Source organism: Rhopalosiphum maidis, chromosome 2 (genome assembly GCF_003676215.2).
Source record: "Rhopalosiphum maidis isolate BTI-1 chromosome 2, ASM367621v3, whole genome shotgun sequence".
Taxonomy (NCBI): domain Eukaryota; kingdom Metazoa; phylum Arthropoda; class Insecta; order Hemiptera; family Aphididae; genus Rhopalosiphum; species Rhopalosiphum maidis.
Window position 1 is genome coordinate 44,931,070 of NC_040878.1, and position 12,139 is coordinate 44,943,208.

Below are 12,139 nucleotides of genomic sequence, written 5' to 3' on the forward strand. Positions count from 1 at the left end.
TTATGTTTAACTATGCTTAACTTTCAATTTGTATGTGTGGTAAGTTAAGAATTACTGAGAATTTTATAGAATACTCTGATTCATACTTTCCTTATAACATATACTGTCATGATTATGTTTCTATTTTTATTTTTTTTTTGTGCGATGGTGTCAATAAAAATAAAATGTTTTTTTACTTATTCAAAATAATAATAATAATAATGATATTTGTGTTTATTTTGATGTATTACTTGGGCTGCGTTAGAATTGCATGTCATCTGTTAGAAGGTCGCTGTTCAAATTACATTTCTTATATAATTTTACTTATCATAATATTTAGACATTTAGCGTTATATATAATATATATAATATTTTATTTAAACAACTTTATATGATTTTACTAATTTACATTTTATATTTTCCTTTTGTAGACTTATAGGGTTGATAGTAGAAACTTATTTTTTTTTACTGGTATAATTGTTATATTTTTGAATTTCATATTAAATTTTTAAATGTTTCAATTATAAAATTTGCTAGATATTATATAATTTTATTACATTTCATTATTTTGGTTATAATTTCTAATTTTTTTTATTATCATCTTCAATGTCATATTATATTGTACTAACTGAATATATATTTATTTTTATTTACTTTTCTACCAAAAAATACTTTATGTATATTAAATTATTTTACTAAATTCTATTTTTTATAATTGCCAATTATATCATCGCTATACTTTTAAATTTCACTTTTTATAATATTTTCGACGCCTATTATTTAAATTTGAATACACATTTTTACATATAGATTACGCTGTACTAAAAAATCGACTAGTTGAAATATATTATAACTTGGAGAGTAAAATTTTTATTCAGCAGGAATGATTCAAAATACTAGTTGAGCGAATTGTAGAATTCGACAATTTAACTTAATTTGATCGAGGATATTAACTGTTAGCTATCACATAAGTTTTTGAGAAGTAGTTACAGAATGTACGTAATCTATCATCACCATGTTAAATTGCTTTGATATCGTTTGTAAAACATACACAATTTGGATTCAAGAATGACAGTCCGAAAAATAATTTTAAAAATATTACATTCTCTGTTTAAATATTTATGTAAATCTATTGATTGCATTTTTCTCCTTATGCTCTATCCTAAATAAAAACGGATTCATTTTATTATTGTATTTTAAAAGAGCGTACAGTATTGTTGGTGATAAATTTGATTTCAAGTTGTTCATACTTATTAATAAACTGGTGAAAGCATTTACAAACATTTTTTTTTGATTTTTCTGTTTGTAGAAAAAAAAAATAGTGACGTATCGTAATAATTTTCGGTACATCCGTACTGCATGCCAAAAAATAAGCATACATTGGAATGCTCAAATTCTTATTTTTTATTTTTTTTTTCAATTTATTTTGAAAAAATTGAATTGAAAGTTTCATAAATTTAAATAAAATGTTATATGTATAGTATTTATTATATATAATAATATTGTGATGATTCAAATTATATACAGTGTGAGATTCGGACAGACCCTTCTAAGAGATAGCATGTAATTTGAACTTCCAATTTATGTTTATTTTATTGGAATGCTATTCGGGTGCATCGAATGTATGAACCCTTTAAAAATATTTACTTTAATTTATATATTGTACATGATTTGGGATTTTCCTTGGTTTTTTTTTTAACTAACATAATTTTTTATTTATACCAGCATTTTAGATATACTTTTTTACATAATTGTATTTAAGTATTCGTAAGATATATTTATATAGGTACTTGTGCGTAGGTAAAATCTAAACGTCAAACAAGTAGTAAATGTTTGAAGATATTGTGCGCTCAAGGGTGATAAAATTTGTTTGAAATGCAAATATAGATATTAGATATATATAACAAATGCGTTCGTAGAGTTGTCTTCTCTGTATGTTAAAACCACTGCCCTATTTAGTCATCATTTTAGTTCCCCTCTTTGGGCAATGGTTTCAATCCTTTGTGTTTGTGAAATGTTCGTAACCTCAGGCGAGAAATCTGAAATAGATAATTTAAAAAGTGAAACGCCAAGACAACACTAATGAGTTTTTGCATGGTAAGGGGATATGAATGGATAACTATATTTTACATAACTTGGATCATGTAACATATTCGTTAGTTTAAATAAATAAATAAATATATAATATAATTGTTATTGTTATTTTTCAGGACTTTTACGTTTGCAGCAGTTGTACGAAGCTTTAGACCTTGGACCAAATAGTCTTAAAGTAGACATGGTCAAACGTATTCAAAATGTATCAGACGCTTTAAATTTTATTCACCAAGTAGAACGAGTGAACAGGTAAAATGAATATATATATATATATATATATATATATTATCAATACTGTGATTAATACTATATTAGATTTTTATCATAATTTTCATAGAAGTTATGTTAAATGAGATGATAATTACATTAAAATTATTTTTCTATTTCTCCACCATCTTACCACCAGCTAAACATTTAACTTACTAATTAGCAACATTGAAATGTTTATACGTGTAATAGGCTATTATTATATTATAATAATATTTTCTATTTCAAATATTACTTTTGTTTATTATTTATTTTAGAATTAAGATTATTTTTTTTAAAAATATTATTCGATTTATAAAAAAAAATAATTATGCCAACCAATTTACAATACTTTACTATAATATATATATATATATATATATATCGTATTGGTGTGATTTATTACGTTTTATGATAAAATTATTGTAAAAACAGGTAAATAAATTAAGAGAAAGAAAAATTAAGAAGTTTTTTAGTTTTTCATTAACTATATAAATGTTTTAAATCTGATTATAAATTCTGAATATAATACAAATAAGTATAAATTTATATTTAGTATACTAATATATATAATATTTTATTGTATTAGTACCTATCTATGATATTACTCGTGTATTATAAAAAGTGATACCATATAATTTAAATTTTGAAGTACTTTAGTTTACATGAAGCTATAGTTACCGTAATGTATACTACACCTTAACGTCTAAATTACTATAGAGGTACACAAAATCAAAACATAAGCGTGAAATATCTATGTTTATTAGAAAACTTGAATTTTTCGTGCATGCATTTTGGTCGATTTAACACAATTGGTTTCTTAGCGATTTTTTCCATCCCGACTCAGCCATCTGACCCAATTCATCAGCCAACTGTGTATCGTGCTTTGCATATAAAATATGTAAAGTATATACAGAAATCATCCCTCTTTTTTTTAATCGATTCGATTCTATAGACCAAACTACTTACGTGGTTTTTTGTGTGTCTGTGAAAAATATAAAAGGAAAATTATCATGGTTTTGATTAATAATAATAACAAAAAAAAAAAAAAATGTCAGTAGTTAAAATTAAATTACTAATTAATAATCGTGAAATATATTAAAGTTTTTTTTCTTATTTGTCATGCCATTATTTTAACTTGTATTTTTTTAAAAATTATTTGCAGATGGGGTAATAAAAGAATTGTACTTGATTGTCCAACACTTATGGCTAAGCAAATTGTTGTGTCACATGTAAAAGATATTCAATTGGGAAAGAGGACCTATCACTATTTACTCAGTGGATTGGTAAATATTAGTTAAATTATCAACTAAAAACATAGTTTAATATAAAGTATCATGTATTTTATATTTAAGTTATTTTATATATCCATATAAGTATATATGAAATTTAAAAATTTGTGTATATATAATATGTATATTATATAACACGCATAAATAATTTTTAAATGGTTAATTGAATATGTAAATAGTTAAAATTCTTGGTCTATTTAAGATGAATATGTCTTAAGAATTATTTAATTTATCTTTATGGAAATAATAAAAGTAATTAGTACTTACCTTATTTTATATAATTACATTACAGCAAAGATATTTAATAGAACTTTTTACTGATTAAATGTCTAATTTTGAAAATGATATTATTCAGTAGCATTAAATAATGATGTCATATTGGATTTTAGTGCATAATTTTTTCATTTTTTTAGCTGTAGGTTTTTTTCTATTAAAACTGAAGTTGTTTATTGATTTGTTATATTTTTTAGATAATGGATACCATACTCATATATAAATGATTTTATCATTCTGTCATCAGATTTTCATATTTTTATTTTTTACTAGGTCATCGTTAATGGCAGATAGATCCACTTCCACTTGCGATTTTTCGTCAGATCGCTATTAGATATTTTTTCCGTTTATTATAAGATAATACTAGTATATTAGGAAAATATAAGAAATTAATGATAAAATATTCTTAAATATGTAAATGAAAAAAAATGTATATTTGTATATATTAAAAATAATAATCATAAAGTGTAGACTGTAGGTATTATATTTAAAGACAATTAAATAGGTACCATATTATATTATACATACCTACTTTTCAATTTATTGTAATACAATTTATGCTTTGACATTTGAATACAATTTAAATTCTAACGTTTCAAGGTTTTTATGAAAAAAATCTCTTAATTTATCAAAGTTGAGATTTGAATTCATGTAGGTAATTCTAAAGTTAAATAGTAATAGCCTACCCTAGGTTTCTGGCATACTATAGTGCAGCAATCAATTCATTACATTCAAGTTTAATTTAATTTCAGAGTTTCCCTAAAATTCCATCGTGTTCTATCACTTGAGTTTATCTTTGTTACGTAGAATCACTACTGATTAATTACAAGGTATCCGTGAAGTTAGTGATTCCATATTAATGAAATAGGTTGGGGGTGTTAAATTAATTAATTACGCGAACGTGTTCTTTAAAGTTTCCGTCAAAAGACAAACATTTTCGTTGACAAATTTACGTGTAAAGGAGAAGTTTAAATCCATTTATTAATAATTATTTTCCTTTTTATACTTAAAAAGAAATATTGTAATAATAAACAAAATTAATTTTAGATACCTTTAACTATAGGATATATTGAAAACAATATACATTGGTTATATATTAATACATACGTATAATATTGTACTTAAAACTGAAATTTTTCATTCAAAATACAATTCATTAGTAAAGTACTAAACATTTCTAATTATTTTTATTATGTTATAAAAATATGTATTGAAAAAATTACCGGGACATATACGTCACGATGAGACTCAATAGTGTATCTATATGATAATCCATACAAATTATGTGCACTTATTCAGTTATATACTTGCAGCAAGGTCTTTTTGTTTTTTACAGTTCCGATTTTAGTTTAAATGTATATTTTTTATTAAAAGTTTTGATCTTAGTTTTTGAAAAATATAAATTAAAGGAGAATGGTTTTGTTATAAATTTAAAAATACGAGTTTCGGTTTCAATTATTTGAAAATATTTAATTTAGATTCTAGATAGATTACAGATCCCAATACTTTAAAGTTTTTAGACCTCTAAACCGGTTATTTTTGGTTCTATATAAGTCTGTCTTTTAGTAACCTATTTGAAAATACAAAATAATGATCACTTAATCTTGTAATTTTGTATACTTACTTTATATAGACACATCAAGTTGTTAATTTTTTTGATTTCCTTAAATATTTGTATTGCACACAACTCATTTTAAGTAATATTAACTCAAAAATAAAGTGTTTTATTATTTAAATAAATATATTTTAAATAAAAGCAGCTGGATAAAATTAAATTTAGTTAGAATTAAATACTCACATAAATAATGTATTTTTAATTTTTTAATTTATTTTCTTTAGTATTATTTAATTTAATATGTATGACTACTATGACTATGTACAGATATGTTGTTTGTAATTAAAGCTAATAATAGTTTATTGTGTATTGCCTTTTGTTAGATAATGGATGATCATTGGGAGACAGAAGTTATTGAATATGGTGCTATAAATATTACTGGATTTAGATTATTGGATATGAATCAATGGTCAGTTAAACATTTTCTATCTGAATGGAAAAACTTAGATCCCATCACTTCACCTGGAGCAGGAAAGGACACAATTTCGGTATGAATTTAATATTTAATATACCTACACAATATAAATAATATAAACTATTATTATTAATAATTTATTAAGCATATCGTAATATCGTTTAATGCACATATCCAATATATATTATGTATGAATTATAATTTAATTATATTTTAAATTTTAAACGAAATATATAGTTCGCTTTTTAAACTTGAATAAAGTAAAATGTTTAATTATAAATTTCCATGAAATGAAAATATGTATGTAAAATTAATCAATTGTTTTTATAACAATAAATTTGACTTTGAGTTTTATAGTAAGTTATTTGTTTGTTTTCCCCAAAATTTGAACATAAATATAGGTCTATTCAAAATGCTAATAATAAATTATAAAAAAAGGTAAAAAAAGTTATCCATTGGAATATGCACAGCTTAAATAGAATTTTCAAATAACTTTGAGATGTAAATATTAAAATAATTCTAGTGTTCTTATTTTCATTGTCATAATAAATACAAATTTATCACTGTATTTTCACACTGTGTTATTCATTTTCCATCGAGATTAATGTTTTTCTTTGGTTTTAACTTTATACAAGTGTGTTGCATTTTATTGTGTTTCAATATGGCAAAGCTTATTTATAAGAAGTTAAATTAATTGTTTTGGATAAGCATAAAATATTTTTTGAATACTCTTTTTAAGAAAAGTTGGAATTTGTTTTTGCATTTATATTACTTTAATTTTTTAAATCAGCTCAGTAATCAAATACATCTTGTTCTATTGCGTTTTATTTTTTTAATACACTCTTGCCAAAATTACTTAATGTTTAGTTAATATTTTTTTATCAAATAATTTTTTTTTTCATAACAAGTATGAAGAAGAATAAGGTGTATCATCATAATAATTATTGGAGTTTCGATTTTAAATATTTATAAATTCGATTTACAAGTGGTTGAAAATTTAATCTAGTATGTCTAAATTAATATATCCAAAGAAAATCGAAATATTTGAATACTGTTTCCTACAATAATTCGTATACAAAGGTCAATTTGAAAATATAATAACATATTCTTATGGAATTTAATTTTCGTACTAAAAAAAACTTAATCATTATATATACATATATACATATATACATATATATATATATATATATATATATATATTTTTCTTTTTTTGTTAGGTTTATTCGGCCACTAGGTCTGGGATAGTCACGAAATGTCTCATAAAGTCATAACCAATGATTCATCTATCTCTATTCATTGTCAATTATATTTTATTACCTTATTTTTTAATTTGATTAAAATAATAATATACGTATAATATATTCAAATTAAGGAAAAATTTATCAGTTTACAGCAGGTATAATATTTTTAAGAAAATACTTTTCAATTATTACAATAATTAATTTTAATAATAAAGTATATTATTTAGTATTATTTAGTTAATTATCAGATTCATAATAATTTGTATTACTTAAATTAAATTATTTATTTTTAATAACAACCTTACTTCGTTTGAAAATTTGGAATTATTTTTTGTTTTAATTTTTTGGAAACTCGATATAACTGGGTCAGCCAATTTAATAAGAATATGCAATAGTCCTTTATTTATGTTTATTCGAGAATTTTTCTATCTACGGTGTTTTCGATCATTTTTAAATTCCTTATTGTGGCGTTCTGACAAATGACCTTATAATGAATAAAACAGAAATTATAAGTTTTTTAAAGTACCTATATAAATATAAAATGTATAATGATAAAATTATAAACCTATTGGTAGAAGTGCATGTCGAATAACACCTGCTCAATGAATAAGAATTTTGTGGATACTGGCAGGCATATAATACCACAGATACAGTTGTACAAAACGTTAAGCAGTTTATAAATTGTAGACTTCAAAAGCATTAATATATTAATATATATATTTCATAAATACTAAATAATACTGATAGTTTAACTCCAAATCATTGGATCAAATCTAAGTTTATGCTGGTAATTTCAGTTGATTTTTAAAAATATCGCCGAGCTGTATTCCCATAATTTTTCGTTCCATGTTCTGAAATATAAAAGTATGTTGGTATATATACTTATAAATATATAGGTATATGAATATTTTGCATAACATACCTTCTAATACGATTTTAACTAATAACTCCATTTTCAATCTAAACCTGTCTTGAATTAGTTGAACTTTTTTTTTCATCATCGCGAAAAGTAATTTATTGTTATTTGATCTAATCTATAAATATTGCATTAAATTAAAAGTGTATTTTATTCTTGCGAAATAAAAAACAGTAGGTGTAAATATTAATTATTTTAATATATAGGTACTAATTATTAAAAAATATTATGGTTTTTCGAAATATCAATATTTATCATAGGCATCATTTTATTTCTAGTAAATATAAAGTGAATACTAAGTTATGTCATAGGTGTTACATGACATAATCTTAAACTTTCATTTAGGATAGTTAAATTACGTTTCCGACCACCGTGTATTGTAGCAGGAATATTGATATTTTGCTTTTAAATTAATTAATTTAACATTTTAATTAAACATTAGTATTTATAGTTTGTTCATTAATTTATAAAATAACGATTTACAAATTGAAAATAACTTATTCCACTGTTATAAAAAAAAAAAAACACAAATGAAATATTATTAAGTTTACAATTGTTTTATGATCAATACGAAAACTAATTGGTTAGCGCTATAATACGTTTATATAAAAAAAATGTTAAGAATAAAGTAAGACCGACCTATTTTTAGTATATATGTTTCAAGCTAATTTTTCTAGATTTATAGAATAAATAATTCTGCTAGTAGAAGTGGTCATAGTGTTGAATGGAACTTTAAAATAGGCAATAAGTTTCAACGAAAATATGTATTGTTTATTTCTTAAGATTGTTTTATTTTTGATATTGTAATGGAATCGGTGCAGAGGTAATTATTAAATAATATATAAAACAAAAATATCGAATATCATAATTATTTTATTCGGATATATGTACCTACTACTTTTGTACATAATATTTATACATATTTAATTTGTTAATATTTTTGATTTCTAATGTAACTATTTTAAAGAATTTGATACAAACATACTTGTGTTGATTTGGATTTAGTTATTACATAGACCTTGACATTAAGCTCTTATTTTTTATAAGGTACATTATTATAATATTTGCTACTATTAACCGACCAAATTATGCAGTTTTATTGCGAAACACTACAATTATTTGTTACGTGACTTCCAGCTAATATATATAAATAAATATATTTTTTATTTTTGTCGGTTTTCGTCCGTTGACAGGTTAAACCAATTTTTTCTTCTTCAAACCAACCTTAGTTGATGAATTAGTCCCGAGCATGGGTGTGATTGTGTTTCGGTGCGCTGTGGCTTCTGCATTATTGAACGTAGCTTTCCGTACCCTGCAGGACTCCTCGCTTCTCTCCATTTGTGTGTGCTTGCCTGTACATACCGTCTCTCCATTCTCTTCAATCGGGCGTCGCACGAAAATGTTCCACTATCAATCATGAGCCAAAGCTCTACTGACAAACATGGCCGCTCAACCGTTTCATCCCCCAACAACAACAACAAATCAATCACACTCAAAAATGTTCTCCGTATCCCACCCTCTGCTCATGGCTGCACCTTGCGAATACTTATATTCATATATAACTGTACATACACACACACATCAAACACATATATAAATGTATATGTTTATTTTTTTGTTTATTTTTGTTTACGACGACCTATAGATGAAAAGGTCTCCCGGGTTAATTTTTTGCCCATTTGTCATGATCCGCGCATCGGATTGTCATCGGCTGACGTATTGCTAGCATCCTCCAACAAATGCACACGCACTCTCTAACACACACGCACGCACACATACACATAAGTGTGAAGAAATTTTTCTTCCTTTCACTTCGATCAAAGATCTTTTTGGACCTCCTAGTTGTTATAATGTTATGCATTAATAGATCATTTTTTTTTCTATATTTAGGCACAAGCTGCACTTATGCATGATGCGGTATTGGTCCTTGTAGAAACCTTCGACAAGCTTTTATGGAAAAAACCAGATATGTTTAAGGCGAATAACAAGAGAACACTTTCGAACGCCAATTCATCTATGTCTGGTATTTCGTCTTCGCAAATACTTGGTCTGGACTGTAATAGCGGTCGGACTTCAGGAAATCAATGGGAACACGGTGAAAAAATTTCACGATTTTTAAGAAAGGTAAAAACCACATGATTACCTATAATTTTGTTTTTAATTTAATAATATTTTGTTTGCAGCATTTTTGAATTAAATGATTAGAGTAATCCATAATATAGACTTGACCTTTACCGTTTCCGTATAACATTTTTGATTATTTGAAATACGAATTGTCGATTTTATACATCATATTAGTGCAAGATAATAAAATTAATAAATATGGTTTCATTCGAACCATCGATCCACAAATAAAATTTGAGCTACACTCTATGTATAAAACACTCCATTAATATTATTTATGTATTGATTATTGACCTATAATATATAATTTATGAACTAGGAAGCGAGAACACATAGGATGGTCCCACATGTTTTATATCAGACAAAGATAAAGATGTTATTTCTTATAAATTACTAAATAAATAAGTGGTACCCTAATCGGTGATGTATCAATCTTCGGGTTGATATATACAAGAAAGAAAGAAATCATCGTACCGGAAGGACCATTATAAACGGAGTTTAATATTTATTAAAATTTCTTCATAATATTTTTTAGGTTTAATTTAAAATTATTATTTCTGTTTTAATTATTTATTCTACTTTTAAAAATGTTCATAAAATAAAACAAAAATATTATTACTAATAAATAATAAATCAATACTTTTTTCAGAATCTAGAAAAAGTCATTGTTATTTTTTAGGAATTCAATGTTCATATCATATGTTTTCCAACGTCTTGTTGGTATCTAGTTATAACAAAAAAATTATACGAATGAAAACAATGCGATGACGTAAAATAGTTAAATTTTTCTGCAGTTATCACGATGTAGCCTAGAAAAGTACTCGGTGGACCGCAATGCGCAGCAGCGTGTACCACCACTGTCCAGACAAAACTCAATTACGAAATCGTTCTTCTTCTTTGCTCCTTTCCAATGACCCATTTTCATGTATATATCCTATAATATGTAATACCGTATACTAGTATAGTGTAATATGTATATGTATAATATAGAGCTTGTATATGCTACGAAAGGACGGCAAGTGCGTGAAAGGATGGCGGCAGTAGTGACGGTGGTTGGGGTTATCCAAAGTGGTATAAATGGGCTTGGATGTCCCGTCGCGTTAATAACGTCCGCGCGACATAATCCCTCCTTTCCCCTCTCCTCAGCTATTTTCCATCACTCCATACACACACACACACACTCATTCACCACGCCGTGATGTCTTTTGCCGTATATATAATATATATGTATATATATATATATATATATATATAAACGTGTTTAATGTACGAGCTCTGAGCACTCGGCGGCGAGGGCGGCTGTGAGCACTGCCACCGTCGTCATTCTTTTTCGACGGCAGAGAGTTTTTAATTTCACTCGCCTAAGTGAAATTAGTGAGCACCGACTGTGATTCACCTACCTATATTGCGGGGTGATCCGCCCGAGACGACGCGGCCGCACACGTTCAATCTTCATCGCGACCACCACGTCCCGCATACGGACGACAATGACGGGGGATGAATCGTGTGGCCTGTAGTGGGAGGGCGAGGAGGGAGGGGAAGGATGGAAGTCGCAGTAGCTGAGTCTCACGTCACCGCCGCCACCTTGACGCTCGCTGCGTATTCGTCTCTGTCACCTTTTATTATCTCTCCACCTACCCCCGAGCCACGAGTACGGTAAAAAGATTGCACCTAACGCCCCTCTAATAAGAGTAAACGCCATCGCTGTGAGTATATACTACCCAGCAATGTGTATAATGTACACACACACACACACACACACACACACGTAGACATACATATATAAATACAAATATATATATACACGACATTGTGTAACTTGTTTGCGCCGCGGGCAATAAACGAGATGGTACGATATGTCACGCGGACTCCGAGTGACGTGCTATGCGGCTCCCTACGTATATCATATGTATAATAGTAACTCCTGAATTTGTATTTACA

General features: G+C 26.3%; 1 protein-coding gene across 1 annotated transcript in view; it reads left to right on the top strand.

Annotated features, from left to right (window-relative positions):
- Nucleotides 1–12,139, top strand: part of LOC113552140 (glutamate receptor 1-like) — a 175,047-nt gene that overhangs the window by 121,310 nt on the left and 41,598 nt on the right. Inside the window, exons 5-8 of the mRNA XM_026954849.1 lie at nucleotides 2,190–2,322; nucleotides 3,485–3,605; nucleotides 5,823–5,987; nucleotides 9,965–10,198. Of these exons, the coding sequence (XP_026810650.1) occupies nucleotides 2,190–2,322; nucleotides 3,485–3,605; nucleotides 5,823–5,987; nucleotides 9,965–10,198 (653 nt within the window). The remainder of the gene's footprint in view (nucleotides 1–2,189; nucleotides 2,323–3,484; nucleotides 3,606–5,822; nucleotides 5,988–9,964; nucleotides 10,199–12,139) is intronic.